The 13727-nt window shown below is 42.5% G+C and overlaps 1 protein-coding gene across 1 annotated transcript in view; it reads right to left on the reverse strand.

Moving 5' to 3' along the window:
• Positions 1-13727, reverse strand: part of LOC144508242 (solute carrier family 12 member 5-like) — a 312299-nt gene that overhangs the window by 211313 nt on the left and 87259 nt on the right. The window contains exon 4 of the mRNA XM_078236057.1: positions 3701-3847. Within this exon, the coding sequence (XP_078092183.1) occupies positions 3701-3847 (147 nt within the window). The remainder of the gene's footprint in view (positions 1-3700; positions 3848-13727) is intronic.

The raw sequence follows: 13727 nt of genomic DNA on the forward strand, positions 1-13727 counted from the left end.
CTGCTCATGAGAAGACAACTTGTGCCATAGTATCTGCACCTAAGTTTGACTATCCTTTTTCATACATGATTTTTCATTTTGCCGCTCCCAGCTGCGCTCCCAGACTGTTCCCTCTCCCCATTATTAACTTTGAAAATTTAATTCTGTCCCCCTCTAGACTGTGAACATTTTTTTATTAGGGGGCATGCAAGTTGATGCACATCCCCACCCCAGCCTCCCTTTAAAATTCTGACGTGTCATGGAATCATTGGAAGACTGTCATGCTATCCAAGTGTGTTAAGTTTGCCCGATATCACCCCCATGAGTGATTGAAAATCCTGCCCATGGCATCTCCTTCATGTTTAGTTGGTCTTTTAGTGGCATATATTTTTCCTGGACCCTGCTGAACATCATTTAAAATGACCCCCCCCTGCTATTTCTGGTTTATTCCTCGTGACTCTGTCCAGTAGCAAATCCTCCCTTGTTGAGTTACTTACATATTGGGTTGGAAAGGAGTCTTGTACACATTATAGGAACTCTCCATTCCCTTAGCCTGTTTACCAATGTTTTCCAGCCAGTTAATTTTGGGATAGTTGAAATCTCCATGAATATTATTCAATCTTTTGTATTAATTTTCCTACTTTGTATGCTTATTTCTTTCTCCATCTCCCTTCCACTATTAGGTGGTTGTAGATACCCCTGTTAATATGACTGACTCTTTAATATCTTTGAGCTCTATCCGCATGGTTTCTATTCCTATCCTATCAACAGCTGCATCGCTTTTTTCTGCTGCCATTATGTTATCTTTGATAAGTAGCTTTTTTAAATGCCTGCAGTGTTTAATTCCCAGTGCTGGTTTTCTGTAGCTGTGTCTCAGTAATCCTGACATCTGGTTCCTCATCATGTATTACTGCCTCCAGTTTCCCTGATTTATTACAAACACCAGGTCCATTGCTGTACAGACAATTTAACTCATTTTTAATTGCAGTTCCTCTCACTTCATTTTTTAATCAATGTTGATATGCTCCTGTTCTATAACTCTACTTATCCAATGACCATACTTTCCTTTCCTATTGTCTTTATATTTAAGCTTGCTTCATTTTTTGAAGATTCCTCTCCCATCTTACCAGCCTGAAGCTTTTGCCATTTTCTTACTTGCCTTTCCCCCGAGGTCACTGGTCCCACTCTGATTCAGGTGGAGCCTCTTCCATTGATATAGTTCCTTCCGGTTCCAGTACTGATGCCAGTACTCCATGAAAATGAAACTCTCTTAAATCATACCAGCTCTTTAGCCATGTGTTAATTCTCCTGACCTGTCTGTCTATGTACCAATTTGCCTGTGGCTCGGCAATAATACAAAGATTATTACCCTTAAGACCCCGCTTTTTCATTTAACTCCTAACTCTTGATACTCCCTCAACAGGATCTCCTCCCTGTGCTTACTTAAATTGTTTCTTCCAACATGGACCACGACAACTGGATTTCCCCCTTTGTTTTCTAAAGTCCTCTTCAGCTGTCTGAGATACTGGAGATGTTTTGGAGAGGTAGCACTGAGTTTCACTGTTGTACACATGGATTCTAATGCCATGCTTCCTGATGGTTTCACCAATGGACAACATGGAGATCAAGAAGAGAAGAGGACCAATAATACACAATTGTGGGACTCCAGGTGATGGTGCTGTGGTACGAAGAGAAGCCAGTGCTGGATATGCTCTGGTTACAAGCTGATGGGTAAGAGTGGAGTCAGACACAGGTGGTGTCAATCAGCTGAACAATGGAGGAGAGGCACTGGAGGACAATGGTATTGTTGACCAGATCAAAGATTGCAGAGAGAAGGATTGGGAGCGTGTGTATCATAGTTACAATCACAGAGGTTAGGGAGAATGTCATGTGGGACGATGAATTGGGCCTTTTAAGGTCTCCTGCAGGAACAGAAGCTTGACTGAACTGATTCAGCTATAGAGCCAGAGAAAACATGGGCATGGAGGTGAGAACACTTTCAAAGTCTTTTGGCTGGGAAGAACAATTGGAGATGGGGCGTTGTCTGTTTGCAAGGAAAAAAAGGTGATGTATCGGTTTTGAGTGGAGGTGGGCTGATGATGATGACATTAAAATAGTCACATGACTGTCAAAAAACGCTAAGTGTACAACTTATCCCACTGGATTTGGGATGGGATTCTCCAGCTGTGCTCACCTGAAAACCAGAGATTCCCGTCCGACTTCAGTGGACCTTTACATTGGTGGGGGGGAGGGGGGAGGGGGGGTGGGGGCGAGGGGGGAGGGAGGGTGGGGGCGGGATCCCCCCCCCCCCCCCGCCCACTAAAATTCCAGTGGCGGATGGGATGGGAGAATTCCGGCCATGGTTTCTGCCCAAGGAGTAGGACAAAACACCACCCTGTGGTTTATTCAGTTGACAACCATGGCAGGGTTCTAAATTGGAAATTTAAAAAATAATTTAATAATAATCCAGTTGAATGTTGAAATGAAAATACATGAGATCCATGAGATCAAGCAACTCAACACTTGCCTTAAACAAGCATTGGGTTGTAAGTCAATGAGGAGGCTAATGACTGCTGAAGGATTACCAGGACAATCTTGCTCTTCTTCAAAATAGTGCCATAGGATTGTTTACATCCATCCGAGTGATCCCTGTATAAATCTGGAGGATGGTCCGGTCTGTGTCATTCAAGATTCATTGGCAAGCCCCATGGCCATCAAATATAATTATTTATTTTTAAGTAACCAGATATCCTTTGACTCCACAGTCTTGGGGATTTCCCCCACCATGCTCCCCCCACCCTATTTCTCGATCTAACAGTTTGCCCCAAACTTACCTGATGGCCGTCCTATTGTTATTTTTCATGCAACAAGCTGCCTGTGGTGGTGTGGTTAACAGTGGCAGCTCAAGCCAAGGGTGTACATGAGGCCCAGAATAAATTCTATCTCAATTTCTCTATCTCTATGCATTTGAAGGTGTCCATTAATGTAGGTTGGATTTTTATTTGTTGCTCCGTTGAACTTCAGACATGGGTATGATTCCAAGAGTGCTACATGCTTTCTGATACTTTGCCCATGGTTTTTGTTCAAGAGTAAAGCTAGACAGTGAGAATGGTCAGAGAGTTCCAGCTGTCGAGGAGCTCTGTCACGTCATGGTTATGATCAGATAATGCATCAGGGTTAGGGTTTGGTGGACATTGATTCTGATCCATATAATTCAATTCCACACTGGATAGTGTGTTCACTACCTAAGTCAAAAAGGAAACTACAGCTTTGATTTTTTTCTAGCAGTTATCTAGAATGCCCGCTGTAAATTTGTTGATTGAACTTGGACTGGCCAGAGGAACAGTAATGGTTTTCTCCAATCCTGTACATTCCTATGTTTTACAGCTGGAATTAAACACTAATTTAGTACTTACCTTGAATAATTAGACAGAAACAGCCACAACACTTCCATTTGTTTATGCACTGTTCCCTATCACAACCCTGACACACATCATTGTTAGCTCTCCTTTCAATCGCTGGCTTTGCCTTTCTTTAGGGCAAATGGGAGAAGTTTCATCCTGTTATTGAGTCTATAAAATGCTTGGCTTGTCTTGTTCAAATTTCTGCAATTATGACTTGGAAGTCAAGTCATCTTAAAAAATGTCTCCAAAGTGCAATGCTCTGTTAGGTGTTAAAGAAATCCCTCAAATGAGCAAATTGAGTGGGAATTGTTACTTACACAGGAGCAGCACAACATGACGATGAAGAAAGATTCCATGATCCCACCGACCCCCACAACCCATGTCAGACGCAAGAACAGTATGACTCCAAAAATATTCTGCAGGCAGGGAAAATAGACTCCCATGATTGTACCCATCCGTGTAGCCTGCAAAGAAAGCAAAGATAGCAAAAAAATTAAAATAGTCTCACATGTTTCAATGAAGAAAAATCTGTCATAAATATCCAGTGTATTTAGGGTATTGGGAGACATCATGGAAAATATCACACATAGGTACTTTAATACTGAGTGATACATTTCTTGCCTAATACTCAGAATTCCTTCATATTGTTCCCATTATCAGCAGCTGGCCTATAACCACCACCATTTTACCCTGGAATCATGTGGTTCAAAATGTTCCATTAAAATACAGCATTAATTTCTATTACAGTTGTACAATGGGTACATCAAAGATGAATTTAGTGCAGGCATTCTGGCCACTGCTATATTTATTAAGGACCACCTTTTTAGGTTGCCAAGGTGGCTGTCTGAACTGAGCACAAGTTTGAGTTCAATACTGAATTGAAGGAGCTGCATCTGTTTCAAGGACTCATTTGTTAACTTCCTTAAGGACATTCAGAGCCTGTACTGAAGAAGCTGTGACTACCTTCCTAGATCCACAGCAACCTAACCAGTGATTGCTGGTAGGGTGCAAAAGAAACGGTGAGGTAAACTCTTTATATTTACATCCACATGGAAGAAGCAGCAGCTGAGAAGGGTATCTTTCCTCCATCAATGTACATGCATCCCACCAGCCAGTCCAAATTGCCTCCAGGCAAAATGATGCTCTGCGACTGGAGGTTGTGGCGATTTCTGTCCAGTAACAAGCATGCAGAGTCAGGCATAACCAACAATTATGTTCACCAAACTGGACATGACAAATTTTTTCCTCAAAATTATACAGCTCAGAACTTTTCACAGTTCATGTTGATGATGTATGATACTTTCATGATACACTGCTATTTGTTATTGAAGTTTGGGTGACAACTTCAGAACACATAACATGCACTCCCAAGGACAACTTCATTGATCAGAGCTGTTCTTCTCTCCTTCACCCCTGACTGTTTCTTATTTCTTCAATTCTACCTTATTGCAGAGAAAGCCATAGAAAATTACCACTTTGCAACCCATAGACAAGTTTCAACTACTTCAAAATTTGGTACCACCATCAATGCAGCTTCTGAAAAAATAATCTGGATTAGTTCCAGCATTCTTTCTATCATCTGCTTTTTGTTCTTTGTGACCTGTGTAACTGATAATGATGATCACATCAAAGAGAAGAGCAGTCAGGATGGTGGAACATCGTGCATTCCCACAGGAGGAAACAGACTGACTATCAGTAAAGACGAAGTCATGATTAATTCAGGGTGCTTTAGGGAACTTGTTTCAACCACACATATTGATGACAAAGACCCAAACTCCTTCAAGCTGAGCAACTCATATAAAGTAATATCGTAAATGTTTTTTTTAAGATGCTCGCTGAATAGAAATTACAAAATTAAAAATCAAACAATATACAAACAAAATGATATTCAACAGGATCAAAATCTTCAGTTTGTTTGGTGGGTTATGACTGGAATAGTGAACTCCAGTGATGGGCAACCTAGGCTGGTGAGTGGGTCGCATGAGTGGCCTTCCTTCATCTCAGTGGGCCACAAGATTGAAATTGGGCTTGTTCATAACAAGTTATAGAAAATGCTTAATAATTTATATGTTAATTGAACTATAATCATCCTCAAATGGTGACAATAAAATAAATATTTACACTTTAGATGCATAGGGAGAATGGCTCTCACAGCCAATGTTGTGTGAAATCAGCATGCTCCTCACTTCATTCCTTACTTTAAGTGCATATCACTTCAGTTATACTGATAGGAAAAAATCTCTGTGAATGGGAACCAGCTGAATGTGGCAGCCCTGCATGTGGGCAATGGTCAACAAAATGACTCATGGGTTGCACTCTGTTCAGTGATGGGCTGCATGTGGCCTCTGGGCTTAAGGTTGCCCACTATTGGTGAACACCCCTTCAGACATTTGCATAATATACCAAATTAGGAGATTCTGAGGAGATGGTTGAAGAAATACACAATGAGTTGGACATAATGGATGAAAAATGGCAGTCAGAATTTAGCACAAGCAAGTTTAAAGTACTGCACATTGGAATTAATAAAGGATGACAGAAAGGACTTCACAATCAGCAATGAAGCAGATGACAGAAAGATACAACATCGGCACAACATCGTGGGCCGAAGGGCCTGTACTGTGCTGTACTGTTCTATATGCAGAGCTCATGCCAGTCTGAATGTCCACTATGTCCAGTCACTGCAGAACAGCAATCAATGAAGTAAGGGCTAAGATCAAGTGTAGTATGGATTGGATGCTGCGCTTGGTTACATTAGGTTACATTTAAGCTTCATTTGAAGCAATTTTTAAAAGCAGCATCTCGGCCTTTTGGCTAAGATGCAAATGAGATCAAGCCTTGGAGGAGGAGGACTTGCACCTACTCCAATCAGCTTGGCTCATGTAGATCAGGCCCAAGACAGGAGTGGAGGCCCTGTCTTGTCAGCTTGGATCGGAAATGTCTCAACTTGTTGAGACTCTGAATTGGACTTGATTTGATTGAATTGGAATAAAAATACAAAAAAAACAGAATGCTAAAGCAGCCCAAGTATACATTAGAGGAAATCACACTCAAACTGTAGTCAGATCATGTCCTGAGGTATTTTGTTAACCAAGAGACAAGAGCGGTAATCAAACCCTGGAGGTTATCGGAAAATAAAAACTTATTATTGCAGACGTTTATTTTGATATTTTGACAGACAAAATAATTTCTACATTTGCTTGGTTTCTGAGAATTGTCTGGCAGCGCTAATAGGTGAAATTTGCAACAAACTTGTCCAAGGTCCAGGAGGGAGAGGCACAAACAAAACGTGATATCAAAACAAACAGGATTCATTTCCAATGCTCAGTATGGGAGGTGAATTGCCACTCGCAAAGAGGTTACTATGATAAATACTGATGCATTGAAACACTTTAGCACATGTTATCAGATTCTATTGTTTGTTTCCCCCTGATATTACTGCTCTATTAAAACGAATAACCTCCTCCTCCCACTTGGTGACTGTTAAGATTTTGTGGAATATCACAGCTACATAGACCTCCCACCCTGGTGTCCTTTATCCATTCTCCATGAATCATTAACTTTTCATACAGCATTGACCTTCTTCCCCTTTAGCATTGGACACTGAAACTTAAGGTTCAAAGGAACCCAATGTGCAGGCCATTTTACTATCAAAGTCCCCATAATGTGACTGTGGCATAAATTTTCAGATATTGCTCTCTTCAAAGAAAGCATGTTTCCTCATGTTAGTAGTCACTCACTCACTTGTTACCTTTAGACTCAACTATTTCAATGTCCTTCTGCTTGGCCTCCCTCCATGTACCTGCAGCAAGATTTAGGTTATCCAAATCTTTGTTGCTCATGTCCTAACTCACAAATCCCATTGACCCATTATCCTCTTTCTCACTGGCTTACATTGGATCCCAATCCAGCAATAGGCTGTTAAGAAATTTCTCAACCATTTGGTTTAAAATCTCCCCATGACCTTGTCCATCTTTCTTTGTGTAACTTCCTTACACTCCTTTAAACCTACCCCTTTGAACAAGCTTTTGGTCACCTGTCCCTTATGAGGTTCAGTGTCAAATTTTGTTTATTGACACATACTGTGAAGCACCTTGGGATATTTAATGCCATTAAAGTCTCTATATAAATACAAGTGGCACAGTAGCACAGTGGTTAGCACTGTGCTTCACAGTGCCAGGGACTTGGGTTCGATTTCCAGCTTGGGTCACTGTCTGTGCGGAATCTACACTTTCTCCCCCGTGTCTGCGTAGGTTTCCTCTGGGTGCCTCCCACAATCTGAAAACCATACTAGTCACGTGCATTGGCCATGCTAAATTCTCCCTCAGTGTACCTGAACAGGCGCCAGAGTGTGGCGACTAGGGGATTTTCACAGTAACTTCATTGTGTTAGTGTAAGCCTACTTGTGACACTATTTATTGTTGTTATTTGCTCTTAAATGACCCTTATTCACAGCACTCACTGTCAGTATCTACTACTTATTTTTCATCCATTTTATTTCTTCTTCAACTTTCTGAAGCTGCAGAGATGTTTAAAAGTTTAAACATAAAATGCCAGATTTCACATCAAAAAAGAGAACTGACCTCTATTTATCCACAGACAACCTTCGTGATGTGAATGAATTGAATGGCTTTTTTTAAGCTGGTTTGAAAATTGCTGTATTTGAGGAAAGTGTGATTTGGTGGCAGGTTTCACTTTGCGAGTTAAAAGGATCTTATGTTATCATCAACAAATGGGAGGTAGAGAAGCAATTCGAGTGAACCCATGGAAAACATATGGCTCAGATCACATCTGTGAAAAAGTTCTTAAGGAATGTGCTTATTGTTGGCAGTTCCTTTCTCTCTGGTCTTTCAGAAATCATTTGACATGCATACTGTTCCTTTGCTGCTGAAAATCACCCATTATCGTTCCGTCTGCTAAGAAGCCATGACCTGCCAAGCTGAATGAATACCAACCAGTTGCTCCTACATCGATAGTCATGAAGTGTTTCGAACGTGTCAAGTCAAAGCATCTTTTAGATCCTCATGTTCCACGAATTGATCAGTTACAGTTGCCAATCAAACTCACAAGTTAGTGGATAATGCTGTTCCGACCTTGGTCACAGTACACGGGTGGGTTAGACAATTATGCTTGTGCTACATTTGTTGATGTCTCCTCAGCCTTTAATGCCATGCAGTCATTCAATCTTATTAAGAAATTGACAAACTTTGATGTCAGTCCTACTCTCCTACTTTGGATCAGTGATTTCTTTCACGGCAGGACCTAGCTGGGGGTAGTTCCCAGGATTTACTCAAAGTCCATGTTAATGAATACTGGATCTCCTCAAGGCTGTGTACTTTCATCTTTACTATACATCCTCTACAGAAATGCTTGTCAATCAGAATTCTAGGGCCAGCTAATCCAAATTCTATTGACCTCAATCAAGAGTGTGGGCTGCAAGTATCTTCACTGTAATTTACCCCTTTATTTCCCCTTTGTGGCATTGTAGAATGTATGTTGCCTAGCTCTTAATCGTGCTCTCTAATTGATTCACTAGTGGGAGGAGGGGGTTGAGATGAATTGTTAGTGAATGTCAGTACCTGCCGACAGAGAAGAACATGATTCTTGTACTGGGTCTTTTATTGAGCTGCTTCCAATTGCTATCAATATGTTATTTTTTTATTCATTCATGGGATGTGAGTGATGCTGGCTGGGCCAGCATTTATACTTCATCCTTGAGGGCAATTAAGAGTCAACCACATTGCTGTGGATTTGGAGTCACATGTAGGCCTGACCAGGTAAGGACAACAGATTTCCTGCCCTCAAGGGCACTAATGAACCAGATGGGTTTTTGCAACAATTGACAATGGTTTTGTGGTCATTATCAGACTTTATGTTAAATTCAAATGTCCATCTGCCATGGTGAGATTCAAACCCAGGTCCCCAGAGCATTACCCTGGGTCTCTGGACTACTAATCCAGCAATAATACCACCACACCACTGCCTCCCCTTTTGAGCATGGAAATCACATTCATACCATTCAACCACCCATCTTTGTTATTATTCATTTACAGGATGTGGGCATTGCTTGCTAGGCTAGCATTTATTATCCAACCCTAATTGCCCTTAAGAATGTGGCGATGAGCTGCCTTCCTGAACCACAGTAAGAAGTTTAACAACACCATGTTAAAGTCCAACAGGTTTATTTGGTAGCAAAAGCCACAAGCTTTCGGAGCCTTAAGCCCCTTCTTCAGGTGAGTGGGAATTCTGTTTACAAACAGGGCTTATAAAGACACAAACTCAATTTACAGGATAATGGTTGGAATGCGAATACTTACAGCTAATCAAGTCTTTAAGGTACAAACAATGTGAGTGGAGAGAACATTAAGACATGTTGAACAGATGTGTATTGTCTCCAGACAGGACAGCCAGTGAGACTCTGCAGGTCCAGGCAAGCTGTGGGGATTACAGATAGTGTGACATGAACCCAATATCCCGGTTGAGGCCGTCCTCATGTGTGAGGAACGTGGCTATCAGTTTCTGCTCAGCGACTCTGCGCCGTCGTATGTCCTGAAGGCCGCCTTGGAGAACGCTTACCCGAATATCAGAGGCTGAATGCCCGTGACCGCTGTCCTGTCTGGAGACAATACACATCTCTTTAACCTGTCTTAATGCTCTCTCCACTCACATTGTTTGTACCTTAAAGACTTGATTAGTTGTAAGTATTCGCATTCCAACCATTATTCTGTAAATTGAGTTTGTGTCTTTATATGCCCTGTTTGTGAACAGAATTCCCACTCACCTGAAGAAGGGGCTTAAGGCTCCAAAAGCTTGTGTGGCTTTTGCTACCAAATAAACCTGTTGGACTTTAACCTGGTGTTGTTAAACTTCTTACTGTGTTTACCCCAGTCCAACGCCGGCATCTCCACATCATGACTTCCTGAACCACTGCAGTCCCTGTGGTGCAGATGCACCCACAGTGCTGTTAGGGAGGGTGTTCCAGGATTTTGACTGAGTGACAGTGAAGGAATGGTGATACATTGCCAAGTCAGAATGGTGCTCCCATATGTCTGCTGCCCTTCTTCTTCTAGATAGTAGTGGTTGTGGGTTTGGAAGGTGCTGCCTAAAGAGCCTTGGTGAGTCCCTCTAATCAGTATATAGCAGCATCCAGAACTGGCTTGCCTGCAGAAGGCAGAGAGTGGCTGTGGAGGGGTCTTTCTCTGCATGGAGGTCAGTGACCAGTGGAGTGCCCCAGGGATCTGTTCTGGGACCCTTGCTGTTTGTCATTTTCATAAATGACCTGGATGAGGAAGTGGAGGGATGGGTTGGTAAGTTTGCTGACGACACCAAGGTAGGTGGTGTTGTGGATAGTTTGGAGGGATGTCAGAAGTTGCAGCGAGACATAGATAGAATGCAAGACTGGGCGGAGAAGTGGCAGATGGACTTCAACCCGGATAAGTGTGTGGTGATCCATTTTGGCAGATCCAACGGGATGAAGCAGCAGTATAATATGAAGGGTACCATTCTTAGCAGTGTAGAGGATCAGAAGGACCTTGGGGTCCGGGTCCATAGGACTCTTAAATCGGCCTCGCAGGTGGAGGATGCGGTCAAGAAGGCGTACGGCGTACTGGCCTTCATTAATCGAGGGATTGAGTTTAGGAGTCGGGAGATAATGCTGCAGCTTTATAGGACCCTGGTTAGACCCCACTTGGAGTACTGCGCGCAGTTCTGGTCACCTCATTACAGGAAAGATGTTGAAGCCATTGAAAGGGTGCAGAGGAGATTTACAAGGATGTTGCCTGGATTGGGGGGCATGCCTTATGAGGATAGGTTGAGGGAGCTTGGTCTCTTCTCCCTGGAGAGACGAAGGATGAGAGGTGACCTGATAGAGGTTTACAAGATGTTGAGAGGTCTGGATAGGGTAGACTCTCAGAGGCTATTTCCAAGGGCTGAAATGGTTGCTACGAGAGGACACAGGTTTAAGGTGCTGGGGGGTAGGTACAGAGGAGATGTCAGGGGTAAGTTTTTCACTCAGAGGGTGGTGGGTGAGTGGAATCGGCTGACGTCGGTGGTGGTGGAGGCAAACTCGTTGGGGTCTTTTAAGAGACTTCTGGATGAGTACATGGGATTTAATGGGATTGAGGGCTATAGATAGGCCTAGAGGTGATCGGCGCAACTTGTGGGCCGAAGGGCCTGTTTGTGCTGTGGCTTTCTATGTTCTATGTTCTAAATATCCCAAGGTATTGAAAGTTACTGTGTGCTAAATTCAGTCCCAAATTCAGAACCCTTTCCAACTTCACTGCTTTGCCATTTCCCAAACCAGACATCGTTTGGACTTTCTAAGTGCCAATTTAATGCCAAATTCAAGGCAATTTTGCAGTGTTTCTTTTTACTGGGAACTGGACTGAAACTGCTCAGTCTAATTTTACAAAGGATTCTGATGACTTATGTTTGAGCATTCTTTCCTCAAGCTCTGCCGGCCAGACAGAATTTTTGATACCTGCCGGTAAATACAGGATTACAAACATCACTCATTTCTTTTAGCACATTCTAATTGTCTGCTACAATTTGTAGCTCAGTTATTCTGTGTCTATTAGCTTGGATCTTCCTCAATAATTTTCAGTGCCTTAATTATAGTAGATGGTCCCTTTGTTGGCCAGACTAACACTTAACCTTTCTGTAATTTCCACTTCATTTAAAGAGTGTGGGCAAGGTGTAGGCATTGACAACACCTCTTAGGTTTTAGGATACTACTGCAGGATGTTAGCACCTGAGGAGCCCTTTTAGTTCATTTCTGTCTTCTCTGTAGTATTTATAATAATAAAGGACACCTATTCCTATGGGTACGATTGCAGATGAGCATCAGTGAAGTGATCTATGAAGTGCAGATTGAAGTTGTCAATCTGCGAAGAAAGACTGTCTCAATCTTGGTGCAGGTCCAAAGTCTACCAAAATCAGGCAAAGACCCAAACTTACCTTCAAGCTACTGACCACTATCTCTGTTCTCTGTGTGTTGCAAGGTCTTAGAGTGTCTCATCTTAAAGGGGATAGAGTCAGAGGTGGAGAAGACCTGGAAAGCTGAATAAGCTGGCTTACATCGAGGGTGAAGCTCATTCGATCAGGTCGTTGCCCTGACCACCTTCATTGAAAATAACCTCAAAACAGGTGCTGTCTTTCTCAATCTCACTGCAGCATATAACACAATATGGCACACCAGTCTCCTTGTCAAAATCTCAAGAGTCTTCCCTCCCGAGTTTACTGACACCACTAAACTACTACTCCGAGACAGACGGTTCAGGGTGCACATAGGTGGTGAGACAAGCGCCTGGAGGAAACAGTCCAATGGGCTTCCCAAGGGATCTGTTCTCACCCAACCCCAAGCAGCGGTTTAATTCAGAGTTGTTGCTTCTGATAACAATGGGATCATTGTGTTTAGATTAGTGCACCTCAATGTTGTGTGATTATCGTAAGTCATCTCCAATAGTTGAGTGTTTCTCTCCTGTGTACATATATTGCAGTAAATTTAGCAGATCAACGCGGGTGGAAAGATTGCTTCCTCTGGGAAGGTTGCAGCTGAGGGAAGGGGGGACGGGAGGGGGTGGGCTTTGTTGTCAGTTGTTTAAAATGATCACTAAGAAGCCAAGTTAGCTGAAACTTTTACGTGCAGGGTTGTTCGTGCAGGGTTAACCCCTTCCCTCACTTATTGGTCTCCAACACAAGCGAATCCACACTGGGGAGAAACCATTTACCTGCTGTGTGTGTGGGAAGAGATTTACTCAGTCATCTCACCTACTGAAACATCAGCAAGTTCACACTGATGAAAGACCTTTTAAATGCCTGAACTGTGAGAAGTGCTTTAAAAGTTCTGTGGAACTAACATCCCATCAACGGGTTCACTCTGACGAGAGACGTGGACTCGTCAACATTAAGAGCATTCAAATGGTTATTGGATAAACATATGGATGATATTGGAATAATGTAGATTAGAGGGGCTTTAGATTGGTTTCACTGGTCGGCGCAACATCGAGGGCCGAAGGGCCTGTACTGCGCTGTAATGTTCTATGTTCTATGTTCTATATAACCCTGTCTCAGAAGTTCATCAACGTTGATGTTGTCTGCTGTGCCTCTCAGGCTCAGACATTTTCTCAAATTAGAGGCAACACTAAACAACAACGTTGCAAAGCTGGAGAACCACTGAAAGACATGGTGCCTTCAGCCCAGCAGCAACAAATCAATCTCAAGTATGTTCCACCTCCACAATACCAGCTCCAAGTGGGAACTCAACAACTCCTTGAATGGCAAGAGACTGAATCATAAACAACATCCTGTTTATCTTGGTGTTACCCTTGACCAAATACTGACATATAA

This window comes from Mustelus asterias, chromosome 20 (assembly GCF_964213995.1).
Source record: "Mustelus asterias chromosome 20, sMusAst1.hap1.1, whole genome shotgun sequence".
Classification (NCBI taxonomy): domain Eukaryota; kingdom Metazoa; phylum Chordata; class Chondrichthyes; order Carcharhiniformes; family Triakidae; genus Mustelus; species Mustelus asterias.